At 53.5% G+C, this 25,047-nt stretch overlaps 2 protein-coding genes and 1 non-coding gene across 3 annotated transcripts in view; 1 reads left to right on the forward strand and 2 right to left on the reverse strand.

Moving 5' to 3' along the window:
- Window positions 1–3,289: 3,289 nt before the first annotated feature.
- trnar-acg (transfer RNA arginine (anticodon ACG)) lies at window positions 3,290–3,362 on the reverse strand. The gene has a single exon. It is a non-coding gene; the product is annotated as a tRNA-Arg (tRNA).
- A 362-nt stretch (window positions 3,363–3,724) lies between these two features.
- LOC138764793 (proteasome subunit beta type-5-like) lies at window positions 3,725–8,628 on the forward strand. The gene is made up of 3 exons (XM_069941076.1): window positions 3,725–3,940; window positions 6,664–6,970; window positions 7,341–8,628. Exons 1-3 carry the CDS (start codon window positions 3,740–3,742, stop codon window positions 7,628–7,630), a joined length of 798 nt encoding a protein of 265 aa, XP_069797177.1. The 5' UTR covers window positions 3,725–3,739; the 3' UTR covers window positions 7,631–8,628.
- A 2,193-nt stretch (window positions 8,629–10,821) lies between these two features.
- The window catches only part of LOC138764792 (low-density lipoprotein receptor-related protein 10-like), a 30,177-nt gene continuing 15,951 nt past the window's right edge, over window positions 10,822–25,047 (reverse strand). Inside the window, exons 2-7 of the mRNA XM_069941075.1 lie at window positions 17,771–17,815; window positions 15,240–15,372; window positions 14,703–14,887; window positions 12,968–13,883; window positions 11,681–11,810; window positions 10,822–11,511 (exon numbers count right to left, since the gene is read on the reverse strand). Coding sequence (XP_069797176.1) covers window positions 11,179–11,511; window positions 11,681–11,810; window positions 12,968–13,883; window positions 14,703–14,887; window positions 15,240–15,372; window positions 17,771–17,815 — 1,742 coding nt within the window. The 3' untranslated portion in view covers window positions 10,822–11,178. The remainder of the gene's footprint in view (window positions 11,512–11,680; window positions 11,811–12,967; window positions 13,884–14,702; window positions 14,888–15,239; window positions 15,373–17,770; window positions 17,816–25,047) is intronic.

A 25,047-nucleotide genomic window follows, 5' to 3' on the forward strand; every position in this document is an offset into this window, starting at 1 on the left:
TTAATCCATAAAAGAGAATCAGGGTTCCACGTTACTGCTAGACATTCCCTGGCTATTGCCAAAGTGATGGGGAAGTTCGCATTCATGATGGCCTAATTCCCCAAAATTGTGGATCAAGAGGGAAATTTCCCCACCAGCTTTCTTTTCTGGTGTGCTTTTTTTGTTGGCGCTGGTCATAAGTAGAAATGTTACCCGGCTTTCAGGAAAGAAGATCTCAGGGCAGTACGCGATGTCATGTCTGTACTCTGACATCCTACCCTTCCCTCTTCGAGAAAGCCACCCTCTCCCTATCACTTCTCAGCTTTTCTACCCTCCCGCCATATCTACCAATACCTGTAAGCCTGCACTGCTCCCTGCCTCCTCCTTCCACCACCCAATCCTCCCCCACACACCTTTTTATTCAGCCACCTGCCTGCCTTTCTCTCACACTTTGATGAACAACTCAAGCCCAAAATGTTGGCTCCACTTTACTTCCTAGGGATGGTGTGGAACCTGCTGAGTAGCCCCCCCCCCCCCCCAGAGAACACTATTTTCCTATACACATGTGATAGTACAGATTCTATCACCAATCTGTATATTTACAGATTGTAGTGTAGGATGACTGTGATTGGCTGAGAGTGTAGCCACACCTACTGGCAGGTCTTAAAGGATTGATCCTAGACAGACCAGGTCATTCTGGACTAGTCGACCTACTTGTGATATGCTCTAGTCTTTTAGTTAATAAAATTGTAGAGCGCGTAAAGCTCTTTTTTTCCCTTCTTCCCCTTCTCTTATCCATCTTTAAATATTTATATATACATTATCTTTACTTTATATTTTTATGTATTTTTGTATATTTTCATCCTTCTTGTCACTTCTCCTTCTTTCTCCTGTCCTGCAAATGTTCAGCAAATTCTTGGGCTTTCTTTGGGTCTGAGAACAGTCTGTTCCGTTCCCCAGGAATAAATACTTTGAGTACTGCTGGATGTCTTAATATAAAGTTATATCCTTTCTTCCATAAGATTGTTTTTGCCGTGTTGAATTCCTTCCTCTTCTTTAAAAGTTCTAAGCTTATGTCCAGGAAAACATTTTTTTTTGTCCCTTATATTCCAATGGCTTATTGTCTTCTCTAACCTTCTTTCTTGCCTACTCCAGTATGTTTCCTCTCATTGTATATCTTAGAAATTGTACCAATATGGATCTTGGTTTTTGAAGTGGTGGCATTTTTGGTACTAGCGCTCTATGTGCCCTTTCGATTTCTATTTCTTCATGTGAATCTGTCGTTCCCAGCACCTTCAGGATCCATCCTTTTATAAATTCCTTCATACCCTTCTTTGCCTTCTTTCAGGACCACTATTTTTATGTTGTTTCACCTACTGAAGTTTTCCAATACGTCAATTTTTTGTGACAATAAATCTTGTGTCTCTTTTTTTTTCACTCTCTTCCAACTTCCCACTTAAATCATTTATCTCCATTTCTACAGTAGCTTCTCATTCCTCCACATTTTCTACTCTTTTCCCTATTTCAGTCATGACCAACTCTAAGCTTTGCATTGTCTTCAGCTCTTTTCATTTTTCTTTTGATTGAACTAAATTCTAATGATCGCCATTCTTTTAATGACCTAATTTGTTATTTGAAAAAGGTTTTATCTAAACTTTGACCTTCTATTTTACCTTCTTCTTTCCTTTGAAATTCTTGGGTCTTCTTCCTCCTCTTCTGTGTCTGTGTCATCTTCTCTTCTCTTCTCTGTATCTTCATCCTTCTCTGGTGAGCTGCTTCTGCATCCTTGCCGGGCCTCCAGCTGCTGTGTATCCTGTTGTTGGGCCTCCTGCTGCAGGTCGACCCGTTTTTGGGCCTCCCACTGCAGGTCATCCCCCTGCCGATCGCCCCTTTGCCGGTCACCCTCTTCATTCTCATCACACTTCTTTTCTTTTTTCTTGTTTACTTCCCCCAGCCGAAAGTCCCGATACTGGGCGTCTCTCAGCTGGCCACTCCTCAGGTGTGTCCCCCTCCTGCCAGTGTTAACCTTTTCTTTTACTTGCGCACTGCACATGCACAACTCTTCGTGGGTTTGAGAGCCACTTTTGAAGTCCGCTGGTCGGGAGGACACCGCTCCTCCGGGGACTCACCAACTCCGGAGATCGGCTCTCTGCTCTGATGTTCAGGTAAGGCCTTCTTCTTTCTTCTCCAGTGATTTTTCTTCTTCCCTTTTCACTGTTATTCTTACTTTTTCTCTTTTGGGTGCCATCTTCTGTCTCTTCTCTGTAACTTTATCTTTCTCTTCCTGTATTTTATGTTTATTGAGCTCTGTCTTTTCACATTTTTTTTTTCGTTTCTCTGGAGAGGGCTGGTTCCACCCGACCAGCCACTACTCCATCACATGACTCCAGCCCAAATGAGTCCCTGATTGAGGAGTCTGATGGTGGAGGAGTAGCAGCTGTTCCTGAACCTGGTGGTGTGAGTCTCATTCCTGATGGCGACGGTGAGAACGGTGCTTATGCTGGGTGGTGTGGACCCTTGATGATTGATGCTGCTGCTGTCCGATGGCAATGTTCCCTGTAGATGTTCTCGACGGTGGGGAGGGATTTGCCTGTGATTTCCTGGGCTATGTCCACTACCTTTTGCAGGGCTTTCCATTCAGGGGCATTGTGTCCCTGTACTGGACCATGATGCAGCTGGTCAGTTCACTTTCCACCATACTTCTGTAGAAATTGCTCAGGCCTACGAGTCCTGGCAACATCCTCCTAAACATTCTCTGCACCCTCTCCAGCTTGACACCATCTTTCCTGCAGCACGGTGACCAAAACAGAGTACAATCCTCCAAATGGGACCTCACTCACTACGCTGGGCAGGGCACATCTCCAGGATGGAGAATCATCACCTCCCGAACATTGTGCTGTATGGCGAACTGGTCACTGTGACAGAGGGTCTCCAAAAATAAGGAACAAGTGGTCCCTGACTTATGACTGTAATGGGAACCTCAGGCTTGGTTGTAACTCAGGTTGGTTATGTCAAGGAACTGGGACCTCAGGCTGCTGGGGAAACAGGGACCTCCAGCTTCTATAGGGAGCTCAGGCTGTCATTGGAAGCTGGGTCCTGTCATACGAGCAGGTGGACATAACTCGTGGACCTGTACAAGGACTCTCTGAAGAAACCCCTTGGTGGCCGTAAGGTTGACCAGGGCTAGCCTTAGAACAAAAGGATATGAAACTTGATGTTGAGTCCATTAACATATGTCCTTCTCTGCCTGGTGCACAGTTATTAGTACTAAAATGATTACTAAGTTCCAATGAATTAGTAATACTATCACCGAGCCAGCCAGGAGTCGAACCTGGAATCTTCTGATCCGTAGTCAGACGCGTTATCCATTGCGCCACTGGCCCAACTATGACGTGAAACTACCCGCAGGCACTTTGAAGTCAACGCCACCTGCCAATCAGTGAGTGAGGTATTGCTTCTGACCAATCGCTCACAGATCCGCCGGCTCGAATTGGACAGAGCAAGGATGCGGGACGGACTTTCTTTGAACGGCTGGGGAACACATGACACGGGATTGGTCGGGCTTCCCCTCTCTCCGCGATCCAATTGGCCCGAACATTTGACAGTTGGGTAGCAAGTCCAATGAGGGAAAGGGAATAGGATAGGCGGCTGGAGCGGATCGTGAGAGGGCGCATTTTCCGTCATCCGACTCTCCTATTGGCACATAGAAATGACAGGCGGGTGGATTATCCAATAGGAAGTCGAGAAAGGACAACGGCAGATGACGAGTTTTCCGGAGGGCAGTGAATCGGCGGGTGGAAAAATGGCGTTGTTTGATGTGCTGCGAAGCGGTGGGATTGGGTCAGGGACCTGGCCGGCGGGACAGGGCCTGGAGCTACCGCCTGGACTCAGCGAGACGGAGGACGATGACCCAGCGCAGCGGATCGAGCTGCTCCATGGGACCACCACCCTGGGCATGAAGGTGATGGAAGGGTTTCGTGCTCAGTGGGAAGGGTCACGTGGTCCTCGGGCAGGTGGTCGGTGGTCGCTGAGCGGGTCAGTGGGGCTATGGGTTCCCTAGGAAGGCCACGTGTCAACGGCGAGGGGGGTCAACGGGGAAATGTCACGGTGTCTGTGGGGGTGGCACCAGGGTCCGGGTGGTGAAAGGAGGGGCCATGGGATACTGGGGGGTCACGGGTGTCTTTGTGAGAGAGTGACGACACACGAGTCTGTGGGGAGGGGTCCTGGGGTCAACAGCGAGGGACAATAAGGTCCCAATAGGATTTATGACATTGGTGAGGGATCATGCTGTGGGGGGTGTAGTAGGTGGGGAGGGTCCCTAAGTGAAATAGGGAAGGATCATGGGGTCTGGAAAAGGTTGCCAAAGTGACAAGGATGGGGTGCTGTTGTTCTGGAGGTGATGGTCTTCCTATTAACTTTCCCCTCCCCAGCAGTTCTCCCAGGAGGTGCTGGTGGCGGTAAATCCCTTGGGGGTTGGTCTGCTCTCCCTATTAACTCTATTCCCTATTAACTCTATCCTCTTCCAAAAGTTCTCCCAGTGGATATTTGTGGTGGTAAACTCCAGGGGTGTGTGGACTCCCTGTTAACCCTCTCACATAGAGCATCGCAGCACAGAAAAAGGCTGCTTGGCCCTTCTCCATGCCAAGCTATTTACCAAGTCCCACTGACCTGCACCCAGTTCATAGCCTTCCATACCCCACCCATCCATGTACCTGTCCAAATTCTTAAATGTTAAAATTGAGACTGGATTCACCACTTCAGCTGACAGTTCATTCCACATCCCCATCTCTCTCTGTGTGAAGAAGATCCCCCTAAACTTTTCCCCTTTAATTTTTAACCCATGTCCTCTGGTTTGTATTTCACCTACCTTCAGAGGAAAAAGCTGACCTGCATTTACTCTGTCTATACCCAGCATAATTTTAAATACCTTTAACAAATCTCCCCTCATTCTTCTACACTCCTGATTAACTTTTTCCTGTAACTCAGTTCCTGTAGTCCAGGCAACATCCTTGTAAATTGTCTCGGCACTCTATCTATCTTATTGATATCCTTTCCTGTAGTTAGGTGACCAAAACTGCACAAATTTGGCCTCACCAATGTCTTCTGCCACATTACTATAACATCAGAACTCCTGTAGTCAGTACTTTAATTTATGAAGGCCAGTATGCCAAAAGCTCTCTTTACGACCCATCTACCATACTACTTTTAGGGAATTATGTATCTGTATTCCAACATTCCTGTTCTACCACACTCCTCAGTGCTCTACCATTTATCTAGTATGTCGTTACACTTGTCTGCATTAAATTCCATCTGCCATTTTTCAGCCCATCTTTTCAGTTGGTTCAAATCCCTCTGCAAGCTTTGAAAACCTTCCACTCGCTGACCCAACACCTCTGCAAACTTGCTGATCCAATTTACCATATTATTTCCAGATTATTAATGACAAACAACAATGGTCCCAGCATCGATCCCTGAGGCACACCACTAGTCACAGGCCTCCATTCTGTCAAGCAATCATTCATTATCACTCTCTAGCTTCTCCTGTCCAGCCATTGTCGAATTTAGTTTACTACCTCACCCTGAATACCAAGCTTCTGAACCTTCCTGACTAACCTCTCATGTGGGACCTTGTCATCTACCTTACTAAAGTCCATGTAGGCAACATCCACAACCTTTCCTTCATCAACTTTCCTGATAATCTCCTCGAAAAACTGTATAAGACTGGTTAAACACAACCTACCAGGCACAAAGCCACGTTGACTATCCCTAATCAGTCCCTGTCTTGTATATCTGATCTCTTAGAACACCTTCCAATAATATACCTACTACTGATGGCCTGTAATTTCCAGGGTTACTTTTGGAGCTTTTTTTAAAACAGCAGAACAACATGAGTTACCCTCCAATCCTCCGGCACCTCACTAGCTGAGGGAATACCTTGTTAGGCCCTGGAGATTTATCCATTCTTATTTGCTTTAAGATAACAATTTGTATAGGTTCCATGGCCTCACTGCTTATTGTCTTTACTTCCCACGATTCTGTGCCCTTTTCCTCAGTAAATATTGATCCAAAAATCCCATTTAAGATCTCTCTTTCCCCCACCCTGGACTCTTCTACCTCCATACAAAGCTGGCCACTCTGATCTTTAAGGTGACCAATTTTGTCCCTTACTACCCTTTTGCTCTTTATATATCTGTAGAAACCCTTGGGATTTTCCAGCATATTGTCTGCCATAGCAACCTCATGTCTTCTTTTGGCCTTCCTGATTTCTTCCTTGAGATTTTTCTTGCATTTTTTATACTCCTCAAGTACTTCATTTTCTCCACGTTGCCTCTACCTGTTATACACCTCTCTCTTCTTCAAAACCAGATCCCCAGTATCCCTCATAAACCAAGGTACCCTGTGCCTGTTAACTTTGATCCTGACAGGAATTACCTCACTTACCTCCACTTACCTCACACATCCTTGTCCGAAAACATCTTTCCCAGTCTTTGCATTCTAGATCCTTTCTCCTTTCCTCAAAATTAGCCTTTCTCCAATTTAGAATCTCAACTCTCGACCCAGACCACAGTTCTCCCAGAGGGTGCTGGTGGCAATGGACTCCTGGGGGAAGGAGGGGTCTCCCAGGTGTGTGGGGACTCAGGGAATGGGTCTGTTCTCCCTATTAACAGTCTCCCCTCCTCACAGTTCTCCCAGGGGGTGCTGGTGGCAGTGGACTCCCGGGCCACAGCTGGCTCCTACGTGGCCTCACAGACGGTGAAGAAGGTGATCGAGATCAACCCCTACCTGCTGGGCACCATGGCTGGTGGCGCAGCGGACTGTAGCTTTTGGCAGCGGCTGCTAGCTCGCCAGTGCCGCATCTATCAGCTGCGCAACAAGCAGCGCATCTCAGTGGCTGCAGCCTCCAAGCTGCTGGCCAACATGGTGTACCAGTACAAGGGCATGGGGCTGTCCATGGGCACCATGATCTGTGGCTGGGACAAGAGGGGCCCAGGTAACTGGGGAGAGGGGAGGGGAGTGGGGAAAGAGGAGTGTAGAGGGGGAGGGAAGGGGCCCAGGAGAGTGGAAAAGGAGGGGGAGTGTAGGATGGGGGAGGGGAAAAGTGAGGAGCGGAGAGGAAAGGGAGGAGGGATGGGGAGGATGGGGAAGGGATCAGGTAGAATGGGGGGAAGGGGAGTGGGGGTGGATGGTTTTGGGAAGGGAGTGATGAGGGGTATAGGTAGAGTAGGTGGGGGTAGGGAAGTAGTGGGGGAGGGGTGGGAGAGGATATGGAGTAGTGGTGAATCGTTTGTGGGAGGGGTTATTTTGTGGCCTGGGTCGGAGGCTTGTGCTCGGTTCACATCACCTCCTCTCTTCCTCCGTAGGCCTGTATTACGTGGACAGCGAAGGGAACCGTGTGTCAGGGGACATCTTCTCAGTGGGCTCGGGTGCTGTCTATGCCTACGGGATCCTGGACAGGGGCTACCGGCACGATATGGAAGCCGAGGAGGCATATGAGCTGGCCGTCAGGGCCATCTACCAGGCCACATACCGGGATGCCTACTCAGGAGGCACCGTTAGCCTCTACCACGTCAAGGAAAGTGGCTGGGTCAAGGTGTCAAGCCAGGATGTGGCCCAGATCTATTCCCAATACCAGGGGGCCAGTTCCGAATAGTAGAATGGGGTGGGGCAGCAACTTCCATTGATACTGGGGCAAGGGATGGTCAGCTCCCTTCATCTTGGAGTTCCAGGAGAGGGTCTGCTCCCTCTATCCTGGTACAAGGGGAGGGAACGATGATCTCCCTCTGTCCCATAGTTTGAGGGGAGAGAATTATCTTCTTCCACTCAAAGGGATGGGGTTTATTCCCCCCCTCCATCCTGGAGTTCAATGGGAGTGATGGGAGGGTCATCTCCCTGCATCCCAGAGTTCATGGGGAGGGGATTATCTCCATCTCAGAATTCAAAAGGATGAAGTTATCTCCCTGTCCCAGAACTCTGTGGGGGGAGGTATCTCCCTGTCCCAGAACTTTGGTGGGGGGAGGTATCTCCCTGTCCCAGAACTTTGGTGGGGGGAAGTATCTCCCTGTCCCAGAACTTTGGTGGGGGGAGGTATCTCCCTGTCCCAGAACTTTGGTGGGGGGAGGTATCTCCCTGTCCCAGAACTTTGGGTGGGGGGGGAGTATCTCCCTGTCCCAGAATCCGAGGGGAGGGGGTTATCTCCCTGTCCCAGAATTTGAGGGGAGGGGGTTATCTCCCTGTCCCAGAATTCGAGGGGAGGGGGGGTTATCTCCCTGTCCCAGAATTTGAGGGGAGGGGGTTATCTCTCTCTGCTCTGGAGTGAGGGGAGGATCAGCTCCCTCCATCCCAGAATTCAAGGGGAGATAGTCAACTTCCTCTGGCTTGGGAGTTTGAGGGAAGGGAGTTATCTCTCTCCATTCCAGAGTATGAGGGTAGGGTGCTATCTCCTTTCGTCCCAGAGTTCCAGGGAAGATGATTTGTCCTGTCGAGGGACTATCCTCCCCCATCTCTGCCCGCAGAGCTGTGTATGATGAGGTGTGGGCTAGTTCAGGGGTTATGCAGAGGCTGAGAGGGGCGGGCCGTTTAACTTCCCCACCGCCTCCAGAACTCTGATCAAGTGTACTGGAAATGAAATAAATGTTTGTTGGGATGTCACTCACTCCTTTTCAGTTTTTTTCCATCTCCTACCTCCTTGGGGAAGGGGACGATTGGGTTATCCACATACCCCACATCTTCAAAGTGGAAATAAACCTCCTAGATAATCTCTATAAAGCTGGGACCTTTCTCCCTGGAGCATCTGGAGGTTAATGAAACCATGTGGGGTGTGAAAAAGGTGGACAGTCACCATCTCTCTCCTAGAGTCAGGGAGTCTAAAACAAGAGGCCATGGGTTTAAGGTGAAAGGGGAGAGATGAGGGGACCTTCGTCACCCAGGGTGGTAGGTGTGTGGGACAAGCTGCTGGAGAAAGGAGTTGAGGCAGGGACACTGACACCGTTTAATAACCATTGGGATGGACCGGGGGAAGGGTCAGAGGAAAGTGTTTGTGGCACTCTGTATGTACAATCTAAAGAGCCCAAACCAATGAGGATCCTGCAGGTCTGCACTCAACATTGGTGCTTTTCAGTCCCTTTCCTCGCTCCCTCTCCATCTATCACCCGAGTGATAACGGGATGGGGCACAGGAAGTATACGAGAAGACTGGCGCCAAGGATGCATCCTCTCTCTGGGTCTAAAGCTTGTTGAGGTGCAGAGAGATCTGGGGGTCCATGTCTGTGCTGAACTTCACTAGGGAATTGTTCAAGTGCCATGAGGTAACGTTGCATCTCTGCAAAGCTCTGGCTCGGCTACACTTGGAATATTGTGTTCAGTTCTAGTCGACTCATTACAGGAAGGATGTGGAAGCTTCAGAAGCTGCACAGGAAATGGTCCAGGATGTCTGAATAGAAGAACATCCTATGACGCAAGGTTAAGTAAGTTAGGGGCTTTTCTCTTTGGAAAGACAGGATGAGAGGCAACGATGGAGGTATACAAGATTAGGTGGACAGCAAGAATCCCTTCCCAGGTTAATACCAGAGGACACTGGTTTAAGGTGACTGGAGAAAAGTCGAGGGGAGACATCAGAAATGTTTCTCCCCTTTCTCTCAGGAGACACACTCTCAACAAACATCTACAAACCCACCAACTCCCACAGTCACCGCAACTCCTTCACACCCTGTCCCCTGTAAGGATTCCATTTTTCTTTCTGTCCATTTCTCCATTGCATCTGCTCCTAGCATAAGGTCTTCCTTTCCAGATCATTGGACCTCTTTCTCCTAAAAATGTGGCTTCCCCTCTACCATCATCAACTCATCCCTCTCCTGCATCTCCTCCATTTCCTGCACATCTGCCCTGCCCCCCCTTTCACCTCCAGATGCAACAAGGACAGATTCTTTTTGACCTCATCATCCACCAGCTTCCCTATCCAACATATTATCCCCTGCCATTTCTGTCACCAATAATGTGATCCCTCTCCACCTTCTGCAGGGACTGCTCCCTCCATTCCCTTCTCCACCCCCACTAATTTCCCCCTTGGAATCTCCTCCTGTGATCGCGTGAAGTGCCACACGTGCTCGCACACCTCCACTTAGGGCCCCCGAACCGTCCTTACAGCTGAAGCAACACTTGTGAATCCGCGCGGGCCATCTATGTCTGGTGCTCTCGTTGTGGCTTTCACTACTGGATGCAGCCTGGGAGATTGTTTTGCTGAGCGCGTTCAGTCTGTCCGCGAGAAGAACAGGGATATTCCAGAGGCAAACCATTTCAGTTCCGCTCCCCACTCCCATATGTCTGTGTAGGGGGAGACTGCCTGCTAATCTCCAATCAGATGCCATTAACATCAATTTAGGCCCTTTTGCTCATACCTTGATAACCGGTGTCAGGCCCAAAACATTGGTAATGTATCTTCATCTTTCTTACATAACGAATGCATCCGGACTTGCAGAGCTTCTCCAGCGTTTTTGTGTAACGACAATCACAGCATCTGCAGACTTTTGTTTAACTCCCAGCAATTCACCCTGTCATTCCTCGTACCTGGAGGTGTCTGTTCTACAACACTCCCCTACCATTCACCGCATCAGTTCCTGCATCTCGAGGTCTCTCTGTTCCACCACACAGCCCACCGTTCACTGTGTCTGCCGTCTCTGTCCTCCACCTCTCCTAACTATTCACTGTGTCAAAGTCTCCGAAACCCGAGGTCTCAATTCTGCAACACCCGCACTGTTTACCGTGTTACATCTCGTACGCCAAGGTCTCTGTTCTTGAACACTCTCACGCTTCAAGCCCCTTGCAAAAAACACACGGGGAGACCATGTACTCAAACGCGAAGTTTATTCTAAGAACATCTCCATCAGTGTCTAACGGAACAAGGAGTTTGTAAATGGACATTTGGTCACCTGAACCTGCAGTTACTGCCCTCCCCTTTGAAACACAGACTGTCCCAACACGGGACGGGGTGGGGGGGGGGGTGGTCAGGAGGGACCGGGTGGGTGGGGACAAAGAGATGGGGTGGGGGAGAGACGGGGAGAGTGGAAGCGGGGCAGGCAGTTGACGTGTGGTGAGGGATAGATGTGGGGGTTACGGAGGAACGGGTGGGGGGAAGGAACAGGGAGGAGGGATAGGGGTGAAAGAAGGGAAGGGGGTGCGGAGGAGTCAGTGTTCACTCTCCTACTCAGGGGATCCGTGGGGCCTCATCCTGTCCCACTGCCCCCTCAGGAAGAGGAAGGAGGGGTACGTCAGAGGGGAGTTCGCCAGGGCCTGGGTCTCCGTTGCTCTCTTCAGGAAGAGGGGGTTTGTCTGGTTCCTGCAAAGGAGGGTCTACTTGGGGTGGCGGAGATGGGACCTGGGTGGGGGTTGCAGGGGTCTGGAGCAAAGACCAGAGACGGGAGCGTCGCAGACGCCGCACCAGGCGGCGGAGGGCGCGATGTCTGCGCCGCGCTCGGGGCTGTGCAGGACCCTGTCGCAGAAGTTGCAGCACTGAACGCAGGTTCCCTAGGACGGAGACCTGGAGAAAGAGAGAGAAAGAGAGATAAGGTGGGGGGGGGGGGCATAGCTCTCGAGAGAACGAACCTTCCAGGAGAGATGGGACGAAATATAGGACTGCGAGGGCGATGCGGCCGCAGAGACACGTGCTGCAGCGGGGTAAATATTTAACGTCTGTGGAAGGGACTCACGTCATTGGGGTTTTCTGTGGGGAAGTCATCAACTGGGGGGATCGCTCCGTCCGCAATCAGCTGTCCGTAGGAGGGAGGTGCTCGTTGTTGGACAATCTCTGCTTCCAGCCGGGACAGTGGTGTGAACAGACTGTGGGACAGGACGTGAGGCGGTGAGACTCCGTTCAGTGTCTCGTTCTCTCAGACCCAATAACGCTCTCCCGGGGTCAGACACAGAGTGAAGCTCCCTCTGCACCATCCCGGTTTACAGACACACTCTCTCTCCCGGGGTCACACACAGACTGAAGCTCCCTCTGCACTGACCTGGTTTACAGACACACTCGCTCTCCCGGGGTCACAGAGTGAAGTTCCCTCTGCACTGTCCCGGTTTACACACACACTCCCGGGGTCACACACAGAGTGAAGCTCCCTCTGCACCGTCCCGGTTTACAGACACTCTCTCTCCCGGGGTCACACACAGAGTGAAGCTCCCTCTGCACCATCCCGGTTTACAAACACACTCTCTCTCCCGGGATCACACACAGAGTGAAGCTCCCTCTGCACCGTCCCGGTTTACTGACACACTCTCTCTCCCGGGGTCACACACAGAGTGAAGCTCCCTCTGCACCGTCCCGGTTTACAGACACACTCGCTCTCCCGGGGTCACACACAGAGTGAAGCTCCCTCTACACCGTCCCGGTTTACAGACACACTCTCTCTCCCGGGGTCACACACAGAGTGAAGCTCCCTCTGCACCGTCCCGGTTTACAGACACTCTCTCTCCCGGGGTCACACACAGAGTGAAGCTCCCTCTGCACCGTCCCGGTTTACAAACACACTCTCTCTCCCGGGATCACACACAGAGTGAAGCTCCCTCTGCACCGTCCCGGTTTACAGACACACTCTCTCTCCCGGGGTCACACACAGAGTGAAGCTCCCTCTGCACCGTCCCGGTTTACAGACACACTCTCTCTCCCGGGGTCACACACAGAGTGAAGCTCCCTCTGCACCGTCCCGGTTTACAGACACACTCTCTCTCCCGGGGTCACACACAGAGTGAAGCTCCCTCTACACCGTCCCAGTTTACACTCTCTCCCAGAGTCAGACACAGAGTGAAACTTCCTCTGCAACGTCTCGGTTTACAGACACACTCGCTCTCCCGGGGTCAGACACAGACTGAAGCTCCCTCTGCACTGTACCGGGGTCAGACACAGAGTGAAGCTCCCTCAGCACCGTCCCGTATTACAGGCAGGCGCACACGCACACACTCTCTCTCTCTTCGCCCCCACCACAAGGAAGCTCGCCCACCTGTATCGGCTGCTGTGGGTGATGTACAGCCTCCAGCTACAGCCCAGAGTGATGGCGAGCAGCAGGCCGCAGACCAGGCTGCCCAGAACAGCTGCTGTGGCCACTTTGCGGGGGGTGAAGAGCGGGCAGCCCCCCTCGTCGCTGCCGTCAGCACAGTCTTCCTGTCCGTCGCACAGCCAGCTCTCGAAGATGCACCGGCCGTCACCGCAGCGGAAGGTCCCCCTCTGGCACCAGCGGCAGCCCGTCTCGTCCCCTCCCCGGGGGCAGGCTGTCTGATAGTTGCACCTATCCGAAGCCCTATAGCACAGTGGCCTTCTCGCCCGCCCCTCGCAGGGGTAGGTCCCAGCCGGGCACCCGGCACACCCCTCCTCGTCCCAGCCTGCCAGGCAGTCCCAGAACCCGTCGCAGCGCTGTGAGGGGGAAAAACAGGAGGGCGGACCCCCGTCCCGGCAGGGGAGCAGCCCGGGGGGACAGTATCCCTGCACCTGAAAGGAAGCAGAGAAACCCCCCGGCTCGGCCCCCCCGGGGCTGAGGTAGGTGAGCAGGACCTCCCCCGCGGGAGCCAGCACCGTCTGCGAGGCCGGGCCAACCCCGTCCCCTCGGAAGCTTGCCAGTGGGCGGGAAGGACTCTCCCCCGCGGCTTCCACCAGCAGCTGATCGGACGGGCCCAAGGACAGGGCCAGCACCAGTTCCAGGGGCCGAGGGTCTCCCGTCTCCAGCCTCCAGTGGCAGTGCCGGGGAGGGCGGGGGGGGCTGCGGCCCAGGTCAGGGCTGGAGAAGGAGCCATAGAAGGAGCGCAGGGTGCGGGAAGGGCAGGGGACAGGGGATAGGGAGGGAGCTGGAGAAGGGGTGCAGAGGAGGGACGGGGAGCACCAGCCCCCGGGGCAGAGAGTCCAGCCGGAGACACAGAGAGAGACTGTAGAGAGAGAGAGAGAGAGAGAGATCAATGGGCCCCAAGCCCCAAACAGTCCGTTGAAGTCCACGGGAGTGATCTCTTGCTCCTTGTGTGCATCAGAGTCTGGGAGATGGTTTCCCTCCGCTGCCAAAGACCAACCATTTCAATTCTGCATCCCACTCCCATACTCATCCCTGTCCTCGGCCTCGTGTACTATCCCTCCATGACCATCTGATATTCCGTCTGGGCCCTTTCCAGCCAGATGGCATTAACATCGCCCTCACCGGTTTCTGCACACCTCTTCTCCTCTTTCCCCTCCCCTCTTCCCTTCCCTCAGCTCTCCACCCCCTTCCCTCTCATTTCACCCAACCATCCCTCCTCCCCCGTGCTCGCTGCTGTGTCCTCCCTCCCTTCTCCACCCATTACCTCCTGCTTTTGGGATCGTGCACCTCCCCCCACCCCCCACCATTTCGTTTGGATGCCTGCTGACATTTTCCCATACCGACATGAGGTGTTCAAGCCCAAAACGTTGGTTCTGTACCTTTGCCTATAAAGTTGACTGTTTGACCCGCTGAGTTTCTCCACCATTGTATGTTTACATCAACAGGGTAGATTCCCCTCCCCCGCCCCATGGAGATCCCTCCTTTCCTCGACCACAGAGAGATCCCTCCCTCCCTCCTGAGGACATCCCATTATCCTCCCAGGGAGATTCGTCCTTCCCTCTCTCCTTCCTCCCCACCATCTTCCCCTTCATACTCCTTCCTGCACCCTCTCCATCCTGCACCATTCCCTCTCTCCTCCCTCACCCATAGCCCTCCAGCCCCCTCCCATGAGGGTTACCTCTGCTGTAGACCAGTCTGAAGGCAGGCCGGGGAGAGTAGGAAGCCTGCAGGTTGAGGAGGACGGATCCCCCACTGAAGGAGTGGCTGAAGCGATGGAGGCTTCCACACAGGTCATGGGGCTCCTGCCCCAAGACCCCCACCCTCAGCACCCCCAGGGTACAGGGCAGGTGGAAGCTGGAGAAACTGCAGGGTGGGGGGAAAAGAATTAGGTTGGAAATCAGCTCAACACCTGTCCCCAGCCTAACTCAAACTTCCCCTGTCCTTCCCCTCCATCACCCAGTCACCTCACAGGCTCCCCACGGACCCCACACCCCTCTCTGTAACCTCCCCCCATCTCTACACCCCTCCTCATGTCTGTAAACCCCTCCAGTCCCCACACCCCGCCACATGTCTATAACCCCCTCTGATTCCACACCCCTCCCCATGCCTGTAACCCCCTCCAGTCCCCACCCTGTGTCTTTAACCCCCTCCAGTCCCCACACCCCTCCCCGTTTCTGTAACCCCTCCAGTCTCCACACCCCTCCCTGTTTCTCACTTGATGGTCACTCTTTCTGATGTTGTGGCCTCAATTATCCAAGAACAATTGATTGTCTGAAAGAATTCGTGGGAGAGTGGAGCGCGAATCAGTCCATGTGCAGCAGAACGCTGGTCAGGGAGACCGGCACATCCTGGGAAGAGAGAGATGGGGGGAGGAGGGAAGAGAGAGATGGGGAAGGAGGGGAAGAGAGAGGGGAGGGGGAGGAGGGGAAGAGAGAGGGGAGGGGGAGGAGGGGAAGAGAGGGGGGAGGGGGAGGGGGAGGAGGGGGGAGGAGGGGAAGAGAGATGGGGAGGAGGGGAAGAGGGGGGAGGAGGGGAAGAGGGGAGGAGGAGGGGAAGAGAGAGATGGGGAAGGAGGGGAAGAGAGATGGGGAGGAGGGGAAGAGAGAGATGGGGAGAGGGGAAGAGAGATGGGGGAGGAGGGGAAGAGAGATGGGGGGAGGAGAGGGGAAGAGAGATGGGGGGAGGAGGGAAGAGAGATGGGGGGAGGAGGGGAAGAGAGATGGGGAGGAGGGGAAGAGAGATGGGGGAGGAGGGGAAGAGAGATGGGGGGAGGAGGGGAAGAGAGATGGGGAGGAGGGGAAGAGAGATGGGGGGAGGAGGGGAAGAGAGATGGGGGGAGGAGGGGAAGAGAGATGGGGGGAGGAGGGAAGAGAGATGGGGGGAGGAGGGGAAGAGAGATGGGGGGAGGAGGGGAAGAGAGATGGGGGGAGGAGGGGAAGAGAGATGGGGGGAGGAGGGGAAGAGAGATGGGGAGGAGGGGAAGACACGGGCAGGAGAGGGAAAGACACGGGGAGGAGAGGGAAAGACACGGGCAGGAGAGGGAAAGACACGGGGAGGAGAGGGAAAGACACGGGAGGAGAGGGAAAGACACGGGGAGGAGAGGGAAAGACACGGGGAGGAGAGGGAAAGACACGGGGAGGAGAGGAAAGACACGGGGAGGAGAGGGAAAGACACGGGGAGGAGAGGGGAAAGACACGGGGAGAGAGGGAAAGACACGGGGAGGAGAGGGAAAGAAAAGGGGACGAGAGGGAAAGAAAAGGGGACAGGGGGAAAGAAAAGGGGACAGGGGAAAGAAAAGGGGACAGGGGGAAAGAAAAGGGGACAGGGGATAGAAAAGGGACAGGGAGAAAGAAAAGGGGACAGGGGATAGAAAAGGGACAGGGAGAAAGAAAAGGGGACAGGAGAAAGAAACACTAACCTTCTGCTCCCCTCAACCCCCTCTTCTCCCCCAACCCCCTCCTCTACCCCAACCCCTCCTCTACCCCTCAATCCCTTCCTCAACCCCCTCCTCTACCCGCTCAATCCCTTCCTCAACCCCCTCCTCTACCCACCTCAACCCCCAACCCCTCCTCTACCCACCTCAACCCCCTCCTCTACCCACCTCAACCCCCTCCTCTACCCACCTCAACCCCTCCTCTACCCCCATTCAACCCCCTCCTCTACCCCCATTCAACACCCTCCTCTCCCCAACCCTCTCCTCTCCCCAACTCTCTCCTCTCCCCCAACCCCCTCCTCAACCCCCTCCTCTACCCCCATTCAACCCCTCCTCTATCCCATTCAACCCCCTCCTCTCCCCAACCTCTCCGCTACCCCACAACCCCCTCCTCTCCCCAACCCTCTCCTTTACCCCCCTTAAGCCCCTCCTCTACCCTAATTCAACCCCACTCAACCCCCTCCCCAACCCTATCCTCTACCCCCAACCCCCTCCTCTCCTCCCAATGCTCTCCCCTACCTCAACGCTCTCCTCTACACCCCTCAATCCCCTCCTCTACCCCCATTCAACCTCCTCCTCTACCCCCCTCAAGCTCCTCCTCTACCCCACTCAAGCTCCTCCTCTACCCCCATTCAATCCCCTCCTCCCCAACCCTCTCCTCTACCCTCAACCCCCTCCTCTACCCCTCAACCCCCTCCTCTACCCTCAACCCCCTCCTAACCCTCAACCCCCTACTAACCCTCAACCCCCTCCTAACCCTCAACCCCCTCCTAACCCCTTCCTTTCCCAAACCCCTCCCTCTCCCCCAACCCCCTCCTAACCCCTCCCTCTCCCCCCACCCCCTCCTCTCCCCCCATCCCCCTCCTCTCCCCCATCCCCCTCCTCTCCCCCAATCCCGATCCTCTCCCCCCCCATCCCCTCCTCTCCCCCCATCCCCCTCCTCTCCCCCATCCCCCTCCTCCCCCATCCCCTCCTCCCCCCCATCCCCCTCCTCCCCCCCAACCCCCTCCTCTCCCCCAACCCCCTCCTCTCCCCCAACCCCCTCCTCTCCCCAACCCCCTCCTCTCCCCCAACCCCCTCCTCTCCCCAACCCCCTCCTCTCCCCAATCCCCTCCTTCCCCCCAACCCCCTCCTTCCCCCCAACCCCCTCCTCTCCCCCCCAACCCCCTCCTCTCCCCCCCAACCCCCTCCTCTATCCCCCTCAACCCCCTCCTCTCCCTTACTTTCACGGCAATGATCTTGTCGACCAGGCCATGAAGCTGAACAATCCCCGGATGGAAACTCGTTCTGGAGCAAAATTCTCCAGAACTCACCTGTTGAATTGGAGCCAGTTGAGACCAAGAGTCCAGTTGTGAAACCTGCACAGAGAGGGAGGGATGAGGGAGATGTGAACCCCTGGATCAGATCCAAGTTGCACCCCGCTCCTGGCCATTGTTATTCTACCGTTGCTCACCATAATGTTTGGACAGTCACTTGTTCCTTTATTTGCCCCTGTGCTCCAGTTTAAAATTTGTCATCAAACAATTCACATGTAATTAAAGTGCCCATTCCACATTTTAATTATCTTTTAAATTTAGCATGAGCCACATTTCAGGCCACAATGAATGGTGGAGGAAACTGGAGTCCCCAAAGAAAACCCACGCAGACACATGGAGCAGATACAAATTCCTTGCGTTTATTCAAGGGTATTTGTGTACATTTTGTTTGACTGTGTAGAAATTACAGCACTTTTTAAACATTTCAGGGCACCATAACATTTGGGACATAGCAATGGTATGTGTATTAAAGTAGCCACATGATAGTGGGGATCTCCCAGTGGCCACCCATTTCAATTCTCCATCCCATTCCCTTGCTGACATGCACTGCCTGACTGAGACCACCCAGTATTGATATCAACTTCTCTGGCTTTCGTTAACTCCCCGTCCCCGTCACCTTTCCCATCTCCTTCTCCATCCCCTCCCCTTTCATTAACTCCCCTCCCTTTCCCAACTCCCTCTCCATCCTGTCCCTTATCATTAACACCCCCTTCCCCCTCCTCTTCGTTAGCTCTCTCTCCATCCCATCCCCTTTCATCAACCCCCCCCTCCCCCACCACCCCCCTCTCCATCCCATCCCCCTCCCACACAAATATGACAGATCCTTTCCTCTCCCCTCACCATATCCAATTAACCCCTTTTGTTAGTCTGGATTCCTCCCCCGGCCAGCTCTGTCTGAATGCTGACACGTTCTGACAGCTCCTGCTCCTGCCTCATCCTGCTTGTCCCTTGAAAAGGGGCTCACGCCCCAAATGAAAAGACCCTGCTGAATCGTCCAGCATTTCACTGTATTTTTACTACAATTATAGTGTTGACAGACTTTTGTGTTTCACTTCAGGTCCAGTACTTTGATGCCAATCCCTCACAACGGCTGCTTGGTCTGTGATTCATAGACAACACCAGGTGCTGAGTGTCTTCTCCGCTGATGCTCTCCCAGGCCTCCACTGCAGCTGTCTTCAGCTCCTTCTTGTTTCGAGGGCTTGTCCCCTTTGGTTTTTCTCTTCAGCTGATGGAAGGCAGGTTCACTTGGGTTTAGATTGGGTGACTGACTGACTTGGCCAATCAAGAATTTTCCAGTTTTTAGCTTGGGAAAACTGTTGCTTTAACAGTAGGTTTGGGACTGTCCAATGTGTTTGGAGGCATTTGCTCGAACTTGAACAGATGTTTCTATACACCTCAGGATTCATTTTGCTACGGTCACCAGCAGTTACATCAATGAAGATAAGTGGGCCAGTACCCGTGGCAGCCAGACATGCCTAGGCCATAACACTCCCACCACGTTTCGCAGAGGAGGTGCTTTGCATCTCGGCAGTTCACTTACGCCCCACATTTTGCTCTTGTCATCACTCGTATACAGGTTAATCGTGATCTCATCCATCCACATCCTTTTCCCAGAATTCTGCAGGCTCTTTTAAATACTTTTTGATAAACTATCATCTGGCCATCCTGTATCTGTGGCCAACTAGTGGTATGCATCTTGCAGTGGAGCCTCTGTGTTTCTGTTCATGAAGTCTTCTGCGGACAGTCATCAACTGGCATGTCCACACCTGCCTCCTGAAGAGTGCTTCTGATCTGTCGGACAGGCATTTGGGATTTTTCATTTTCATGAGGATTTTTCTGTTATTAGCAGTGGAGTCTTCTTGGAACACCTGTCCCTTTGCGATTACTGAGCTCACCAGTACTGTTCATTTTGGTTGGGTGATTTCTCTTCCTGTTTTATTCTGCTTGTTCAGCCTCATAAAACGTTCTTTCATTTTCGTTGGCACAACTCTGCTCCTCACATTGCAAAATGGCAGCTACGAACTCCAAAGGTGATCTAAAAGTTAGAAGCAGGCCCAGATCTCTCATACCTGCACGAATGAAACAATTAACATACACCTGTGAAGCCGAATGACCCAAACATTATGGTTCCCTGAAAATGGGTTACAATGCAGGAAATGTGCAGCAGTTTTACAAGGTCAAACCAAAATGTACACAAATAACCTTGAATAAAATCAAGAGAGTGCTCTTTAATTGCATGGATAGTTTGATAACAAATGCAAAAGTGTTCATCACGGGCAAATAAAGGGGAAAAAAGTGTCTTTGTCCGAAACCCCTGGATCAGATAACCCCCTCAGAAATCGTTTATTCTCTCTCTCAATCTCTTTACCATTTCCCCTCCATCTCTCTTTGTTCTCGCTCCAGCAGGCTCTCCATTCTTCCACACCTAATTTCACACTCCCCAATCTATCCCACCACCCCACTCTATTTGTCTCCCACTCTCTCCCCTTTCCCACTTCACTCCCATCTCTATTTCCATTATCCCCTACATCTTCCCCTGCAGCACCACTTCTCGATCCCACGTCCCCCAACCTCTCCTCCACAATCTTCAACTCTTGCCCCCTGAACCTCAACTCAACCCCACTTCCAAGCACTCCACTAACTCCAAACTCTCACCCTTCACTCTCCTATCCCACTCACATCCTCTTCCATTACCGATCCCTTCACTTCACAAACCCACACCCACTCCATCCCTTCTCTATCCTTTATCCCGCCTCTCCCAAATGCCCTATCTTTCTCTCTGAACAACACTCCCCCTCTTCTCTCCCCTGATCCACACTCCCACTTTCTCTCCCCTGATCCACACTCCCTCTCTTCAACCCCTGATCCACACTCCCCCTGTTCTCTACCCTGATCCACACTCCCCTTCTTCACTCCCATGACTGACATTCCCCCTCTTCTCTGACCTGATCCACTCCCCCTCTTCTCTCCCCAATCCACACTCACCCTCTTCTCTCCGCCAATGTACACTCCCTCTCTTCTCTGCCCCAATCCACACTCCCCCTCTTCACTCCCCTGATCAACACTCCCCCTCTTCTTCCCTTGATCCACACTCCCACTTAATCTCCAATGATACACACACACACCCTCTTCTACCCCTGATGAACACTCCCCCTCTTCAGTACCCTGATCCACACTCCCCCTCTTCAGTACCCTGATCCACACTCCCCCTCTTCAGTACCCTGATCCACACTCCCCCTCATCCATCCCCAGATCCACACCCCCCATTTCTCTCCCTGACCCACACCCCCACTCTTCTCTCCCCCGATCCACACCCCCTTCTCTCCCTGATGCACACTCCCCCTCTTCTATCCCTAATCCACACTCTCCCTCTTTACTCCCCTGACCCACTCCCCCTCTTCTTTCCTCCGATCCACTCCCCCTCTTCTCTCCGACGATACGCACTCCCACTCTCCTGTCTGGTCCGCACTCCCCCTCTCCTGTCCAGTCCACACTCCCCCATCTCCTCTGCGGTCCACACTCCCCCATCTCCTCTGCGGTCCACACTCCCCCCTCTCCTCTCCTCTCCGGTCCTCACTCCCCCTCTTCTCCCCCTGAGCAACTCCCCCTCTCCTATCCCCTGATCCAGTCCCCCTGATCCACTGTCTCCCTCATCTCTCCCCTGATCCACTCCTCCTCTTCTCTGCCATCCTCACTCCCAACTTCTCTCCGATCCACTCCCTCTTCTCTCCGATCCACACTCCCCCTCTTCTCTCCCGTGATCCACACTCCTCCTCTTCTCTCCAGACATTCACACTCCCCCTCTTCTCTCCAGTGATTCACACGCCCCCTCTTCTCTCCCATGATTCTCTCTCACCCTCTTTTCTCCGATCCACACTCCCCCTCTTCTCTCCGATACACACTCCTCATCTTTCTCCTATCCACACTCCTCCTCTTCTCTCCGATCCACACTCCCCCCCTTCGCTCTTGCCACACACTCTCCTTCTCTCCCGACACACACTCCCCCTTTCTCCCATCCACACTCCACACTTCTCTCCGATCCACCACCCCTCTCTCTGATCCACACTCCCCCTTTCTTTCCGATGCACTCCCTATTCTCTCCGATCCACACTCCCCCTTTTCCTCCCGTAATCCACTCCCCTCTTCTCTCCCGATTCACTCCCTTCTTATCTCCCCTGATCCACACCCCCTCTTCTCTCCCCTGATCCACACTCCCCCTCTTCTCTTCCCTGATCCACACTACCCTACTTCTCTCCACTGATAGACATACACCTTCTTCTCTCCCCTGATCCACTCCCCCTCTTCTCTTCCCTGATCCAGTGCCCCCTGATACACTCTCTCCCTCTTCTTTCCACTAATCCATCCCCCTCTTCTCTCCGAAACACACTCCCCCTTCTCTCTCCCGTGATCCACACCCCCTCTTCTCTCCCCTGATCCACATTCCCCCTTTTCTCTACCCTGATCCACACTCGGCTTCTTCTCTCTGATCCACACTCCCCCTCTTCTCTCCGATACACACTCCCCCTCTTCTCTCCCCCGATCCAAACCCCCCCATTTCTCTCGGTGATCCACACTCCCCTTTTCTCTCCCCCGATCCACACCCCACTTCTCTCACTGATCCACACACCCCCACTTTTATCCCTGATCCACACTCCCCCACTTCTATCCCTGATCCACTCTCCCCTGCTTCTCTCTGAACATGACTCCCACCTTTTCTCCGATCACTCCCACTTCACTCCCCTGACCCACTCCTCCTCTTTTTTCCTCCGATCCACGCCCCCTCTTCTCTCCTACAATACGCACTCCCACTCTCGTCTCCGGTCCACACTCCCTCTCTCCTCTCCGATCCACACTTCCCCTGTTCTCTCCAGTGATTCACTCCCCCTCTTCTTTCCTGATCCACTCTTCCCCTCTTTTCTCTGATCCACACTCCCCCTCTTCTCTCCAATCCACTCCCCATCTTCTCACCGAAACACACCCCCTCTTCTCTCCGATCCACACTCTTCACTCCAATCCACACTCCTCCCTTATCTCCGATCCACACTCCTCCCTTCTCACCGATCCACACTCCTCCCTTCTCACCGATCCACACTCCTCCCTTCTCACCGATCCACACTCCTTCCTTCTCACCGAACCACACTCCTTCCTTCTCACCGATCCAAACTCCTTCCTTCCCTCCGATCCACGCTCTTCCCTTCTCTCTGATCCACCCTCTCCCCTTCTCTCCGATCAACCACCCTTTCTCTCCCATCCACACTCCCCCTTTCTCTCCAATCCACTCCCTATTCTCTCCGATCCACACTCCCCCTTTCTCTCCAATCCACTCCCAATTCTCTCCGATCCACATTCCCCCTCTTCTCTCCCCTGATCCACTCCCCACTTCTCTCCCCTGATCCACTGCCCTCTTCTCTCCCCTGATCCACTGCCCTCTTCTCTCCCCTGATCCACTCCCCTCTTCTCTCCCCTGATCCACTCCCCTCTTCTCTCCCCTGATCGACTCTACCTCTTCTCTTCCTTGATCCACACTACCTCTCTTGTCTCCACTGATAGACATTCCCACTCTTCTCTCTCCTGATCCACTCCCTCTTTTCTCTCCCCTGATCCAGTGCCCCCTGATCGACTCTCTCCCTCTTCTCCCCTGATCCATCCACCTCTTCTCTCCGATCCACACTCCCCCTTTTATCTCCGATCCACACTCCCCCTTTTCTCCGATCCACCCTCCTTCTATCCACACTCCCCCCTTCTCTCCGATCCGCTCCCTCTTCTCTCTGATCCGCTCCCTCTTCTCTCCGATCCGCTCCCTCTTCTCTCCGATCCACACTCCCCCTCTTCTCCCCGAACCACTCCCTATCTTCTCTCCAATCCACACTCTCCCTCTTCTCTCTGATCCACCCTCCCCCCCTTTGCTCTTGATACACACTCCCCTTCTTCTCTCCCGATCCACACTCCATACGACTCTCCGATCCACCACCCTTCTCTCCGATCCACACTCCCCCTTTTCTCTCCCGTGATCCACTCCTCACTTCTCTCCCCTGATTCATTCCCCTCTTCTCTCCCCTGATTCACTCCCCTCTTCTCTCCCCTGATCCACTCCCCTGATCGACCCCAGATCGACTCTCCCCTGATCCACTCCCCCTCTTCTCTACCCTGATCCACACTCCCCCTCTTCTCTCCCCTGATCCATTCCCCCCTTCTCTTCCCTGATCCAGTTCCCCCGATCCACTCTCTCCCTCTTCTTTCCCCTGATCCATCCCCCTCTTCTCTCCGATCCACACTCCCCCTCTTCTCTCCCCTGATCCACATCCCCCCTTTTCTCTACCCTGATCCGCACTGGGCTTCTACTCTCTGATCCACACTCTCCTCTTCCCTCCGGTCCACACTCCCCCCTCTCCTCTCCGGTCCACACTCCCCCTCTTCTCTCCACTGATCCATATTCCCCCTCTTCTCTCCCCTGAGGAAATCCCCCTCATCTCTCCCTTGATCCACTCCCCCTCTTCTCTCCCATCCTCACTCCCCTTTTCTCTACCCTGATCCAAAACCCCCTTCTCTCACTGATCCACACACCCCCACTTTTATCCCTGATCCACACTCCCCCACTTCTATCCCTCATCCACACTCTCCCACTTCACTCCCCTGACCCAGTCCCCCTCTTTTTTCCTCCGATCCACTCCCCCTCTTCTCTCCTACGATACGCATTCCCACTCTCGTCTCCGGTCCGCACTCCCCCTCTCCTCTCCGGTCCACACTCCCCCCTCTCCTCTCTGGTCCACACTCCCCCTTTTCTCACCCCTGATCCACTCTCCCTCTTCTCTCCCATCCTCACTCCCCACTTCCTCCGATCCACTCCCTCTTCTCTCCAGTGATCCACACTCCCCCTGTTCTCTCCAGACATTCACACTCCCCCTCTACTCTCCAGTGATTCACACGCCCCCTCTTCTCTCCCATGATCCTCTCTAACCCTCTTTTCTCCGATCCACACTCCCCCTCTTCTCTCCGATACACACACCCCATCTTTCTCCTATCCACACTCACCCTCTTCCCTCTGATCCACACTCCCTCTCATCTCTCCAATCCACACTCTCCCTCTTCTCTCTGATCCACCCTCCCCCCCTTTGCTCTTGACACACATTCCCCACTTCTCTCCCGATCCACACTCCACACGACTCTCCGATCCACCACCCTTCTCTCCGACCCACACTCCCCCTTTTCTCTCCCGTGATCCACTCCCCACTTCTCTCCCCTGATTCACTCACCTCTTCTCTCCCCTGATTCAC

Source organism: Narcine bancroftii, chromosome 5 (assembly GCF_036971445.1).
Source record: "Narcine bancroftii isolate sNarBan1 chromosome 5, sNarBan1.hap1, whole genome shotgun sequence".
NCBI lineage: Eukaryota > Metazoa > Chordata > Chondrichthyes > Torpediniformes > Narcinidae > Narcine > Narcine bancroftii.

Bases quoted from the DNA above. Each gene is read 5' to 3' on its own strand.
- LOC138764793 (XM_069941076.1), top strand. From the start codon at position 3,740: ATGACGAGTTTTCCGGAGGGCAGTGAATCGGCGGGTGGAAAAATGGCG. The intron at 3,941-6,663 runs GTGATGGAAGGG...CCCTCCTCACAG, and splicing joins CCACCACCCTGGGCATGAAG to TTCTCCCAGGGGGTGCTGGT. The intron at 6,971-7,340 runs GTAACTGGGGAG...CTTCCTCCGTAG, and splicing joins CTGGGACAAGAGGGGCCCAG to GCCTGTATTACGTGGACAGC.